Genomic DNA, 14,565 nt, shown 5'->3' with positions numbered 1-14,565 from the left:
ATGAGTGTAGGCAGAAAAACACAGAGGTCCAGAGTTGAGCCCCAGGGCACAGTGACATTTAAAAACTGGGGGATGTTGAGGAGACAGCAGCAACAGAGCCTGAGTGGACTTCACAGGAAGACTGGCAGGAGACCGGGCCACTGTGGTTTCCTGGAAGCCAAGTGAGGGAGGGTCTGAGACCCTAGTCCAGGTCCAATGCTACTAGGTCGAGTTAGCTGAGGGACAAGCGTTAACTGTTGGATTTAAAGTGGAGACATTATTGGCAATGATTTTAAAAGCAGTTTTAGTGGACTGGTGAGAGGGAAAGGCTGATGGAATGGGTTCAAGAAAAAAATAAGAGAAGAAAAATCTCTCAAGAATTTTGGTATGAAGGGAAGAAGAGAAATGGGACATTTATGAAGGGCTTGGCTGGGTGAGACTGGATACTTTCAGAGAAACAGAAGCAAAAGCCTGTAAGTCGATGACTGGACATGGCTACGCCTTATCGGGACCGTTCTGGCTGCTGCGTGAGGAAAGGCTGAAGGAGCATCTGTTGTTCTGAGCCGTCACTGGTGGCCACATTCCATGCTTTTATCCTGTGCCAGCTTGCAGATACCACCTGGTATGATGCATGCATGGATGAGTCAGCTGGAGGAGGGGTCCCTGAGCTGAGAAGCAGAGCCGGAGCTCTGAAGACTTGAGTAAGAGGCGACATTGGGAGCGCAGCGCAGACAAGTGCCTGAACGTTGCTGTCTGTGCCTTGCCCGGAATTCCTGCCACAGAACTGACCCTAGTGCCTTAGGAGCCGGAAGTGTTGCAGGGACAGTGCTAGATCTGGTGTCCTGAATCCTCTGTTTCAAATTAAACAGTATCCTTTGTTTTTCATAACACCACAGGATGCAAAGGTCACAATTTATTCCTAGGAGACGGAGAGGCCGGGTGATGGGGTGGTGGCTACATGCACAACAGCACCATCCTACCGAAAAGCATGCACCTGTCAGCTTTCAGTGCTCCTTTCACTGACTGTTTCATTGTTTCCTTTCATTCACTGCAGGTCAGGTTGAGGGGAAATTACTTTATTATGACACACCCCATTTGGAGTTCCTGTGGCAATTTTCTCTGCCCCCTTACAGCAATGCTTTCTCAGTAACCCAGTCTCTGGACAAGCAAGGCTTCTCTTGGCTTCCTTAACCGCGGGACTCATTCGAACCTCACTCTATATAACCTCACTCTATATTCGAACCTCTTTGCTGACTTCCTCCCAGGAAAGGGGGTTTGAAGGAAGACCAGGGGCTGTGTGTTCCCATTTTACCACAGTGCCCATGCCCTTGAAACGTGGCATAGAAATAAAATTTCAAGAGAGTTCCTGTTCCTGGGGTGAGATGGGGATCTCCCACCCTCCCAGAGAGGGGCTTCGGGTGAGAAGTACCCTGGGATGGGCCCCGCAGCAGAGGGTGGGGTAGAGGAGAATTAAAGGAAATAATTGGAGGAAGCAGAATTTTGTGTGAAGGGGAATGTGAGAAGCAAAACTACATCGAGGATAAATGAAACCTATCGTGATGAGCAACACAGATGCCACATGGTCAAGGGAACATTTGGAATACAGAGGTTCTCAAATTTTAACCACAGAACCTCTGTACTCTGCTCCCCCGCGATCCTCCGAGGGCTGGGACCCTCCCCTGCCCTCATTACTATTGCTTTTTGATCAGCTCCCTGGGGCACTGGCAGGGCGGAGGGAGGGGTCTGGGCTGGAGGAGAGGCACCCACTTCCACCTCCGCCTGCCCTGGGTTTGGGGAGCGCGGGGCTGATGGAGGCGCAGGTACCTGCTGCAGTATGAAAGCTGTCCGCGTGCGAACCCCTTCCCAGCGGACAGATTTGAAACATGAATTAATTAGATTCAGTTTGCAACTGAGGACTTAAATGGAATGCTGGGTGTGTCATTTTCAGAATTTGCTTTCATTCGGCAGCGGAGGAAGCACAGCGTGCCGGCCTTTGTTCCTGCGGTGTTTCCCGGTCTCTGCCCCGGTAGTTGAGGTGTTACTGTTACATCTCGGTTGCCTTTGTTTGCATGTGTTTTTTGGAACTTGTCCTTATTTCTTTTTTAGGTTTCATTTCCATTGTATTATAAGGCCAAAACTACGATTTTTGTTTCTTTGGCATATTTAACCCCAGGAGAGATACATCAGCTTTGCACCCAGAGTGCAGACTATTTAGCACATCATTGAATGAAAGTTGTTCACCTTTGGGCAATGGTATATGTGGAATCAAAGTATGAATTACACAGAGTAAACCGCTAATCTGATTTCTTCACTGTAGAAAAAATGAATTAGAACTTAATTATAATAATGCTTTGCATTTAAACACACTTAGTGTCTAAGCCATTTATTATTATTTTTTAATTACTAGGCATTCTCACTGTATTCCCACATAGGTTAACTTCTTAGAGTAAGTCAGATAATGTAAAATAATTCAGCTGTGTTGTCTCGCCCGGACCTGAGACCCTATTATGCAGGTGCAGGTTCTGTGGACAGTCCAGTCTCATCCCAGTCCCAGAGACATGCCCCTGTGACTTACGCTCGGGAGGGCCCATGGGGAGAAGCACAGGCACAAGGCCCTGGGGCTCAAAGGAGGGAGGAGAGAGCACAGCAGCTGGCGGGGCTGGTCCAGGAGTGGTGAAGAGATGGTGTACTGACCGGGCTTGAAGGGTGCGTGGGCTTGCATCAGCTTTTTGGGGGGGAGGATGTTATTCTAGTCAGATAAAGGTAAGAGCCCCTAAAAAGGCCTGGGGATTAGAAAAGTGTCGCTGGGAGTTAAGGTAACTACAGGGACACAATGTCTCCTAGTCTGGATTGGAATCATGGGTTTTAAAGTAGGAGTAAGCTGGGAGAGAATAATTTTAACAGTGATGGCTGGCAAATGTGGGGTACCTTCTTCTCAGGTGCCAGACATTGTATAAAGTGCTTTACCTATGGAATCGCTTTCAACCTGCAAGAGGTCAGGTCTAGCTGTGTTGACGAGTGTTTCATAGAAGAACCATGTTGTAAGAGCTGGGGTGGAGCAGGTCCGTACAGAGATGAAGGTGGAAGATGGTGTGGGAGGCCGTTCGTGTGTTCTCAGGGAGAGGTGATGAGAACTATTTCAGCATGAAGCGAAGTGAAAACACAAAGTTGGGTCAGTTCGAATCACCATTCACTTTAATGTCTATATTGTGGTTTCTGCTAAAGACTGCATTCTGTCCCTCAAGACATTTCAGTAGACTCTTGGGGACCCAGATGGCCTTTGCTGCGTCCTAGGTTCCTTACTGGGTTATGGAAACCAGTGGTGAGACTGCCATCTATTAGTGTTATCTGAGACCGGAACCTGGAGGTGACACAGATTCTTCTCTGTCCCTCATGCCTTACGTTTTGTCTGTCCCTAGCTGATGCAGGGGTCGAGATTGTCTCCTAAGATTGTTGACATCCTATCTCATTTCATATACCCCAAAAGCCCAGATTTCTTGAATGCTCAAGTTCTCAGCTGCTGCAAAATACTAATCGCATGTTAACTGTCTTGCAGATTCCATTGTGATTGGATTTTGGGTTGGTCTCGCAGTCTTCGTGATTTTCATGTTTTTTGTGCTGACTTTGCTGACCAAGACAGGAGCCCCACACCAAGAGTAAGTTTGGGCTGTTCCTAAATATCTGTTAAGCCCCAGAGGGAACTGAGGAAACAGGAATAGTTACAGACAGCGACCTGCCCCAAGTGCTTGTGGGCGGGGTCTGCCTCCCTCCTGGCCTCCTGCCTCGGGGCTGTTTGCAAGTGGGTCCTTGTGAACCTGGGTTCTGGGGCCTTTGATACAGCCCTACTGCTGGCTCAGGCCTGACTTTTATGATGAAAGACTGATGGAATAGAATACATTTTCTCCTTAGTCCCAAAAGAATTTAGATGACTCACCAGACTAAAAACAGTGAATAAAGACAACAGCAAAACAGGATGAAAACTAGTTTTAAAAAACATTTCAAGGAGTAGAGAAATAGTTGTTACTGAGTGTTCGATTGAAATAATCATTGACAATAAATAATGAGTTCAATGCTGAGTTTCCTTGGAACTAGGATAAAAAAGGAAACTTCAAAGATTATGTGATTCTCATAGCAGAATAAAGAACATTTTTCTTGGGCTTTGGATTTGAGGAGGAAATTATTACAGGAGTGCTTAAAGAACACGGAGTAACATCAGAAGGTAATTGTTCGATTATGGCATCCAAAAATCTCAGAAATGTTTTAGAGATTTTTTTTTATCCCAACTCTTTTAAAAAGGGGGAAAAGGACATGCGTTGGAACCTTTGTAGTGGGCCCCAGCAGGCACAGGCAGCCGCTCGCATCAGGGAGTTAGAAGAGCCTTTGATGAAGGGACTGTCCATATGTCGTGGCCAGAGAGAGAGAAGCCCCACAGGACAGAGCAGCAGCCCAGGGCTGTGGATCCTGAGGAGTAGCTGCCGCCCTGATCTGAGGGCGGCCTGACTGGGAGTCCTGCTGAGAAGGCGAAGATAGGAGAGAGGAGCTGTGACCTTGGAGAGAGGGGCACAGACACCCAGTGTGATCTCTCAGAGAGGTAGCCTCCAAGATGGATACCCACACCTCACTTTCCTGCCTCCGTCCCTCCCATCCCTCACCATTGCTCCCACTGGTGAAACACAACAACACAACCAGCAGCCAAAGCCTCCATCAAAGTCAGGGAGGGTGGAAGGGACCTGGGGAGTAGTGGAAGAAATGTGTCACAATTCCTAATCCTTTAAATTTAGTATCTCACTGAATGCGCATAGCCTGACAGCAGTGTTCTTTTTATTGCATTTCTCCTTATAGTCTCCAGTGCCTGCCATTCGGTCTGTAGCCTACACTTGAACTATAACAAATGTCTGAGTACAGGGAACAGTTCTGTCCATAACTCAGCTATTTCCAGACATCAGGGTCTGGAAAAAAATTAAACTCCTTTTACACAAAAGGAAAATACCGTTTTCACGCAGCATCTGGAGACATAATGTTGAGGATCTGTAACAGCCACTGAAAAGGTGTGAACTTTCCCCTCTCTCTCTCCAAGTCCTCATAGACATTTACACATGCCTCTGCTTCTGGTATATTGGTCCATGGGATTTGAAACTAGGATGTGGACTGCAATAGTAGTAAGAAAAGCTGAGTACAAAACTCAGATTAGGGCACATCTCATTGAGTGGCCAGGGAAGGATAGCACCACATTATCTTCCTTTTCTTCAGAGGGGTGGATGCAGTCCTGCTGTATAGTTATTGAGATGAATTTGTTTGATGTAGGATGCAGGTGATTGTATAGGCGGGAACCTAGCCCAAAATAGATCATGACTTCCTGTGATGGTTAATCTTGTGGGCCAAGTTGGTCAGGCCATGGCACCCAGATATTAGGTCAAACATTATCCCAGATGTTTCTGTGAAGGTGTGTGTGCACATGTGTGTATTTAGATGAGACTAATGTTTAAATCAGTATTCTTTGAGTAAAGCAAATCATCCTCTATAAATACGGGTGAAGGCCTTCCTAGAAACAGACTAACCTGCTGTAAACTAAAAGGAATTCTGGCAGAAGGCTGCCACAGACTTGAACTGCAACTCTGCCCTGGGTCTGCAGCCTGCGGGCCTACCTGCAGCTTTTGGACTTGCCTGTCTCCTCAATCCCATGGGCCAATTATTTAAAATAAATCTGTGTATCTCTCTATAGACAGATGAAGAAAGAAAGGGGGGGAGAAAAGAAAGAGAGAGAGAGAGAGAGAGAAAGAAGGACAGGAAGGAAGGAAGGAAGGAAGGAAGGAAGGAAGGAAGGAAGGAAGGAAGGAAGGAAGGAAGGAAGGAAGGAAGGAAGGAAGGAAGGAAGGAAAGGAAGGAAGGAAGGAAGGAAACATCTCTCTCTCTCACACACACATCCTTTTGGTTCTTTGTTCTGTTTCTCTGGAGACGCCTGACATGTCATGATGACCCTGAAAAGCTGAGATTTGCATTTCCCGTCTTCCAATAGGCAGTCCAGTTCTACTGCAAACGGTTTCTCATTTGATGGCAGTTCTGAATAATCTCAATCAAAGAACAGGGGTCACTGTAACTCTATGTCTTTCAGTGAGGTTAAGGAGAAAGTCTTACCTTTTTCTCTTTAGTATAATAATGGATCAGCCCTCTGAGATATACCTGACATGCTTTTTGGAGTCCAGGGCAGTGAGAGATAAGGTGCTTTGTTGCAGTGCATCCACGGAAAACGGAAAAAAGCAGACAGGTAAAATGGCTTTTTGATCTTAATAAATTCGACCTTTATTTAGCAGTAATTTTCTCTACAGTAGACATTATTTTTTCCATCCAGCCAAAAATAACTCATTTTAAGTTTGCCTGTGGTGCTCAGGCATAGAGGAAAGAAGGATAAACCATTGAGAATACTAGTGAGATCTCTTAAAAATGTTTACCATGTACTAGGGACTACCAATCACTTGGTAGGTGTATTCTCATGTAATCTTCATAGGGAGTTGAGATAAACCCCGTAAGTGTTCCCTGTTTACAGACAAGAAAAATGAGGCTGAATCATGTGTCCGAGGTCTCACGGGCAAAAAAAAAAAAAAGATGCTGTAGAACCAGGGCAAAGCCTCTTTCACTCTGAAGCTCCTTGTTAGCAAACCACTCCAGTAAATCAGTAAATGATTGCTCATAACAGTAACTTTTAATCTTCTGTTGAGCCAAAGATGTTAGTGAGCCATCAGGTTTTTTTTTTTTTTTTTTTTTTTTTTACCACATACTGGACCAAGCAGGAACTCTGGAGTCCAAGATTTCCAGATTTCCTTACTGAGATTTTGGCTGGATTCTCAACTTCTCTATGCTTGAGTTTCCTCATTTGTAAAAATACAGTCGTCCCCGCCTCCTAGGATTATGGTGAAAGTTAAGCGAGCTAATGCCCAGGGAGCCGCGGGCATGCTCTGGGATCACAGTGGCACCCCGGGAAGATGAGCCCGCCCCTCTGGTGCTGGTGGAAGTCTGGGTAAGGAGTAGGAGGGAGAGGAAGAAACCTGTCCTCCCACGGGGCAGCCAGGGCGCGAGCACGCGCGCAGCATCTCCGCTTGTCAAAATGTTGCCTCATCGACCCCGCCTTGAGCGTGGGTGTGCCTCCCGGTGAAACAGTCCATGAATATAGTGAGCTACACAGAGAATCTCCGCGATGGCCTGAAAGGACTGACGTGTCTGAATTCTGACCGCTTTGTACAGAGGCCGTCTGGGTAGTTCGTCACAAGAGCAGTCACTTCCTTAATGAGGAGATCACGAATATGACCCCACTGTTCTGGTTAATATACCTGACCAAGCCTGCAAGCTCAAAATGGGTTAGTGGTGAATCTGCTATTGAATTCCATCTTTTCCCCCATGGAGGCATCTGGGGGGCTTGAATGGCTCACCAGGGTCTCAGCATTGCTGACACATGGGAAGGGTCTGTGTATCCCTTTTGCAGTGGTAAGACACCAGGATGGCAGAGGCCACCACCCCTGCCCCCACTCCCTGTCTCCATAGCCACACAGACAACACTCGTGGATTGTATTATCTTCCACGCATAGCCAAGACTCTGCTTCAGAGTCTTGTTCAAAACACCACTCCAGCCAGCCATCAGGAATCGATCACAGCTTACCTCAGAGAGAGTACATGTTTGCCATCTCTTTGGATGGCAAAGAGTTGAAATCTGTTCAACTGCACAGAACTAATGACATCATAGTAAAACAGGCAAGTGTTTTGCCCTCAGGTTTTCAACTTGGGATCATATTAGGATAAAAACTTCTTTAATGGGAATCACTGACTTCTCAGTGGCTTTTGTTCAGGGAGAGAGCGCGCAATAGTTAAGAGTAGGTTATAAGACAGTAAGAAACAACTCTCTGTATCTCAGGCTAGCACAACATGGGCTTCCTTCTCATTCAAGCTACGTGTCTGCCAAGGGCTGGGAAGGGGTGGACAGAAGCTTCTGCACGTGCAGCTGCGGTAGCTCCAACACTCAGCCTCTGGGGCTGCTGGGACGGAGAGGAGGAGGCCTGGGGGTCTCGCCTCTGCCCTTCTGCCCTTCATCCAGGAGGAGCACATCCCCTCTCACAGCTCATGGGTCAGAGCTGGCCACGGCCACCTGCTGCCAGGGCTGGGCGGGCTCATCTGCCCAGGAAAGGAGAGCCAGATACTGGCACATACTAGTAAAGGGCACTGTAGAGGGGGAAGGCTGTTATAAAGCTGACATCACCTTCTTAAAAAGCTTTTAGGTCCAAGGAGCAGCGTTAATGGGGATTATTTTCTCCATGGAAAATGTGCTGTTGTGTGTGTGTGGGGGGGGAGTAAAACCCTCTTACCTGGATCCCTCACGGGCAATGAAGATAGAAGAGCCATTTCCCCTGCTTTCTCGGTGAAGGGGCCATTTACTCCCTATGCGGTCTTGTTAAAGCATTATGGCTCCATTATCATAAATCTGCTGGAGAGAAAGAGTAGCAGGGAAGGCTTGGATCACATTTTTATGCTGAGCATTTTGGACTTCTTTAAAAAATTATCAAACCCAAGCCATCATGTGCCTTAAATACCCTCCGCTGGTAGCCTTTGCTAAGTGTACTTTGTCCAGGTGGGGAGGAGTGCAGGGTTGCGCACGACCCTCTGAAAGTGGAGATCACATTCTACGGGGCGTTGCAGTTTCCCCGAACGTGGCACTGACTACAGGGTGCATACGGTGCAGCTAAAACCTACCAGCAGGAGAGCGTCAGCGCTCAAGGTCTTCGATAATGACTGAAGCTGCAGCAATGAGCTGGCGAGTGCAGACGGGGTGACTGGTTCCCAAGGAAACCCTGTCACTCCCGGAGTCTACCCCATCAACAGGTAGAAAATCTATGTTACGGGTCTGATCGAATATACACCTTTGTTCAGGACTCACTTTTAATTCCTTGTCAACTAAGAGGTGTTTCCTGGGTGCACAGCTGTGGGCTTGCTCAGGACTGTGCCGAGGATGCACTGAAGCAGTGGAGTTTCCCACGGAGACTGACATCTTCCCAGAAGTCAGCGTTACCAACTAAAGCAGCCAAAAGTTACTATTCACACACAACCCTCACTACGTCTGCTCATTAAAGACATCTTTAAGAAGGTGGCAACTCACAGATCAAGAGAAACTGTTTGCAATTCATATACCTAACAAAAAACTTAAATTCAGAATGTATTACAAAGTTAAAAGAGAATATTTGCAATACATATATATGACAAAGACCTTTTATTCAGAATAAATTACCAAATGTCTACAAATCGAAAGCAAAAAACAACTCAATTTTTTAAAATAGGCAAAGGACTCACATATACACTTTGCAAAAGAAGTTAAACCAATAGCCAATAAGGACCTGCAGAGTTGCTCAATGTTATTAGGTATCAGAGAAATGCACGTTAAAACCATAATGAGGGGCCATTTCACTACCACAAGAATGGCTACCATGAAAAAGTCGGACAATACCAAATGTTGACAAGGATACGGAACAACCTGAATTCTCATACACTGTGGTGAGAATATAAAACACCACAACCACTTTGGAAAATGTCAGTTTCTTATGAAGTTAAACACACATCTACTATAAGACCAGTAATCCAACTCTTAGGCATATACTGAAGACCAACAAAAACCTGTCTACAATGAGACTTTTCAAGAATGTATTACAGTTTTACTCTCAACAGATCCAAACTGGAAACAACCCAAATGCCCTTTAATGAGAGAATGAATAAACGAGGTATAGTGTGTCTGTAGTGTGTACAACAGAATTATACTGAGGATTAAAAAAGACAAGTGATTGTTACATGCAGCAGTGGGATGGGTCTCAAACACATGCTGAGCAAGGAGTGCAGACAAAAGGGCTACATATTGCATGATTGCATTTGATGAATTTCAAGAACAGGCTAAACTAATCTGTGGTGAGAAAAATCAACAGATTGCCTATAGGAAATGGAAATGGTCTGGAAGTTCAAGAATAGGCAAAGCAGCCCTGGCTGCTGTGGCTCAGTGGATTGAGCACCGGCCTGAGAACCAAAAGGTCTCCAGTGCAGTTTCCGGTCAGGGCACATGCCTGCCTTGCAGGCCAAGTCCCCCACTGGGGGTGTTTGAGAGGCAACCAATCGATGTGTCTCTTGCACATTGATGTTTTTCTCTCTCTTTCTCCCTCCCTTCCCTTCTCTCTAAAAATAAACAAAATCTTTTAAAAAAGAACAGGCAAAGCTATTCAATGGAAATGGAGATTAAAGCAGGATTACCTAAAGGGGGTGGAAATGAATGAAAGGAACTTAATAGGATAAAGGAAATATTCTCTATCTTAATTGAGGATGCTGGTTACATGGATGTATAAATTTTTTTAAATATTTTATTTATTTGTTTATCTTTAGAGGGGAAGGGAAGGAGAGAGGGAGAGAAACATCAATGTGTGGTTGCCTCTAGTGCGTCCCCTGCTGGGAACTGGCCTGCAGGGAACTGGCCTGCAACCCAGGCATGTGCCCTGACTGGGAACTGAACTGCGATTTTCTCGTTCTCAGCCCTGCTCCATCCACTGAGCTACACCAGCCAGGTGGATGTATAAATTAATAAAAACACATTGACTTTGATCCTTCAGATCCACGGATTTCTGTATGTAACTTTCACCCAGTGGCAGGATGAATAGAAACTGTTGACGCATTGAGGCAAGCTGTGTCCACGATTAGTTTTCACATACAAACCCTTTAGTTTATCAGTCAAGAAAAGAAAAAAGGAATGAAAGCACAACCTGTTGAATTTAACGTTTACCAAAGTCTGAGTCCAAAAATAAACTTTTCCCTTGTTCTCAAACAAGGAGAATCAGACAAATTGCATTGCTCTCACCCCAAGAAATCACTGGGGAAAAAGTTCAAAGGGAGCAGGGAAGGCATCTCAGAGGCCTCGGCTCTGCCCCGAGGAAGAGCAGAACTCTCGCGGACTCCTGTGCCTTTGTTCTTCAACCAGGGTGCTTAAGGGACCCACCCTGGCTGGGATTAATGGAGCCCTGTGTTCTGGAGGAGCTGCTGCACACAGCTGGGTTTCTGGGTCTGCTTTCCCCTCGGCTGGTGCTCCAGGCAGGCGGCAAAGCTATTACTCAGAGCTTCTTAGCCTTAGCTGGAGCATGGTGGGGGCCCCGGCACTCTTAATCACGCCCTTTTGAACATGTGAAGCCCTTCTTTTTTTGCCAGGTATTGTTTTACTTATTTATTTGTTTGTTTATCATTTTTATGGGTGCTTTATTCAGATGACCAGCCATCTGAGAAGACAGCAGGCTTATACGCTAACAGACCATCTTCGTCGGGTATTATTTTAGCTTGTTAGGTCACAGGTTGCTGCGCACTGGGCTTTGTGCTCCAGCATCTTCTAACCCAGGTGAAGTGATTGGTAGGGGAAGAAAATCACCTGCTGATAGATGAGACCACTTAAGTTTTCATTAGAGCAGAAGTCATTCAGAGTCTCTCTAAAGTGATTTCTCTTTAAATTCTAAACACACGACCTACTAAATGCATGATGATTTGCAAATCAGTGATCGTCACATCACATTTGCTCAGTGGGCAAGGAGATTTGCTAACCAAGCTTTCTACTAAACGGAAAAACTTGAGCTTCTCCGAGGAATTCCGTGATTGATGTCACCCGGATAGTCAATCACAGTAGGAGACAGGTCTGGTCCAGAAGCCCCTCGGTGGGCCACACACACACACACACACACACACACACATATAGGATCAGATTTTCTAGACCTGTATTGAATCTATGCTCCTCCCATGGGTGGGAATTTGATCATCAGCACTTTATCCTGCATGTTAAGAACTGAAACTGAGATAGTCGCCCCCTCGATGAACACAGCCTATTTCGGGTCAGGTTCTGTCTGGATTTGAAAACATGTTCAGAAATGATTCTTGCCTTTAAGGAGTCACCACTTGTGTGGGAACAACTTTTCTATAAATCTGGAAAGAAGGCATTAAAGTCTGTAGGATAACAGGGTACTCAATTTACCCATGATCTTTCTTTCGTGTACTTGTAGGACTAGTGGGGAGTTATTTTATTTTTGATTTATTATCACTAAATTGCTACTTTGTTCCATCTTACATGCAACAAGGGATTAGGAACTCCCCATTCCTATCACTCACTGGTTGTGTGACTCAGGCAGGCAGGCTGACCTTTCCTTGCCTTAGCTTACGGGTTTGTGGAGTTGGTATAGTAAGTCTTGCCCTGAGTGACTGCAGTGGTCTGTTTTGGGAACTGAGTGAGATAAAGGGGTACAACAGTGCTTTGACAAGTGTGAAACGCAGCCCCGAGATGCTGTCGCTCAGGCCGGCCTGATGTAGGTCAGTGTGTCTACATTTGAGCATGAATAGCGATCCTGGGAGATTCTATGAAAATACAGATACTGAGCCCTACCTCCAGAGATTCTGAGGGTCTGCCACTCAGGATTCTGCATTTTAGGAAGTAGTTCTGATGCAGATGCTCCAAGAGCCCCACTGAGAATCAGAAGATTCCTCAGCAAGGCGTGTCTTTCCAGGGAGGTCCATGGGCCCTCATCTCAGGGCACTTGGCTTGGGTTTATCTGTGCATGTTCAGAAGTGACATCTCTCAGTTCTGGTATTTGCTCTGGACAGGGACCTGCACTCAGTGTGTGCTCAGGGGAAATATGCTGGCCTGCCCCACACGTTGGAAACTGTGGTTCTGCAGTGGGATGAGCTGGCCTGTAAGTAATCTTTGTTTCCCTTTTCTTTATAGCAACACAGAGTCTTCGGAGAAGAGGTTCAGAATGAACAGCTTTGTGTCAGACTTTGGGAGACCTCTGGAACCAGATAAAGTGTTTTCTCGCCAGGGCAACGAGGAATCCAGGTCTCTCTTTCACTGCTACATCAATGAAGTGGAACACTTGGAAAAGGCCAAAGCTTGTCCCCAGACCACAGCCCTCGACAGTGACGTTCAGCTCCAGGAAGGTGTCCGAAGCAGTGGGCCGCCCGAGGAGGAGCTGAACAGGCTCATGAAATTTGACATCCCCAACTTCGTGAACACGGACCAGAACTCCTCCTTTGGGGACGATGATCTTTTGATTTCAGAGCCGCCTATTGTTCTAGAAAATAAGCCAGTTTCCCAGACGTCACACAAGGACCTGGACTGAGAAACACACTCCGTAGTATCTTCCTGAATATTGTGGGGTGTGTTTGTGTAGCAAGAAATCCACATTCACCAAAATTGTGTGTGTGCGTGCACATGTGAGAGAGCAGAGAACCAGAGAGAGATGGGAAGACAAGGAGAGAAGGCTGCCTCTGCAGAGAGCTGATTAAGCTCAGTTTTTATGCCTTTAAACACATTTGAGGCTTTTGAGGGAATAAAGCATTTATGCTGTCTCATCTTTCTTGGTGAGAAACTTGGCCACATACTCAGTGTCATTGTTCTTGAAGGGGGGTTACTGTTCGGTGTCCCATCCTGGCCCTGCCTCTACCATGCTTTACCTTCAGCAGTTTGCTTTACTTCTCTGGGCTCCCACATTTTTGCTGTAAGACAAGGAGTTTGGAGCAGACGATCCATCCCGGCTCTAATATTTTGTGAATTAATGAGGCTGCATCCAGACAAGGTTGGGGTAGACACAAAGCTGTATAAACTAGGGCACTGGCTCCTATTTCTTACTGTAGGACCCCCAAATTTCTATGCTTTTCACTCAACCCTTCACTGACTCAGCATTTGCCAGGGGCCCGAGTGTCTACCAGGATGTCAGGACCCTCGTCTGACATATCACTGTGGGCAACGTTTCTGTTGGTTGTGCTCAAACAGCTCTTCTGAGAACCTCTGGCCACCCATGTGCAAATTTGGGGACACGCCTACCCCCTGCCCAGGAGTGCGTATCAGTCTGTGCTGCATCTCACGGTACTCCTGTCCCCAAGAAATGGAAGGGCGGTTGTCAGCTAAGTCAGGGAGGTGACTTGAGTGTCTATCTGTGTCTGGTCACACTTGTGCTATTGGCCACCAACTGAGTTAAGTGCTACTTGTGATGCTGTCTATTTACTCTGCAGATGTGTGGGTGACCATCGCCTGGCTAGTATGTGGCTTTGAGCTGAGATGGTGAGTGGGTTGTAAATAGGCCACCAACAGTTGCGCAGGTTGGCCTGGTACAACAGAGTAAGCCTGCACACTGGTATCAGAAATAATTTGGCTTTACACACCCAGGTCGCACGCATGGCCTGCTGCCAGTCTCTGGGTGGCATTTTTATTATGATTTTGTTCACCACCTGTCTTGCTTACGCTAAAAATAAATGTATTTGATTGCACAAGAATGTTCTTTGATTCTTTGTTTTCACACATCCAGCTTAATTTTCTTCTTAAAACGATTTCTTGTTTATAATGCCCCCTAACTTCCATCAGCTCTACGTTCCTAGTGGTCCAGCCTCTAGGAATTATTCCACTAAAAGAAATGCCTTTCGCACAATGTCTTTTGAGGAAAATATTACTCTTTAAATAACACTAAACAGAACAAGGAGTGGAATTTTTTTGTAACTAAAGCTGCTATAACACATTCTTGCAAATAGTTACTTGCTCTTTTTAATGGC

General features: G+C 46.1%; 1 protein-coding gene across 4 annotated transcripts in view; it reads left to right on the top strand.

The window, feature by feature from the left end:
* MRAP2 (melanocortin 2 receptor accessory protein 2) overlaps positions 1–14,256 on the top strand; it is a 45,871-nt gene extending 31,615 nt beyond the window's left edge. For 3 of the 4 annotated variants that reach the window (XM_037144053.2, XM_037144052.2, XM_053664876.1), the window contains 2 exons: positions 3,536–3,635; positions 12,746–14,256. In XM_037144053.2, the coding sequence (XP_036999948.2) occupies positions 3,536–3,635; positions 12,746–13,139 (494 nt within the window). In that variant the 3' untranslated portion in view covers positions 13,140–14,256. The remainder of the gene's footprint in view (positions 1–3,535; positions 3,636–12,745) is intronic. The other variant, XM_037144054.2, reaches the window with a different exon arrangement.
* The last annotated feature ends 309 nt before the right edge of the window (positions 14,257–14,565 follow it).

This window comes from Artibeus jamaicensis, unplaced genomic scaffold, assembly GCF_021234435.1.
Source record: "Artibeus jamaicensis isolate MK-2021 breed Jamaican fruit bat unplaced genomic scaffold, CSHL_Jam_final contig_387, whole genome shotgun sequence".
Lineage (NCBI taxonomy): Eukaryota > Metazoa > Chordata > Mammalia > Chiroptera > Phyllostomidae > Artibeus > Artibeus jamaicensis.
This window is presented reverse-complemented; position numbering and strand designations above follow the sequence as displayed.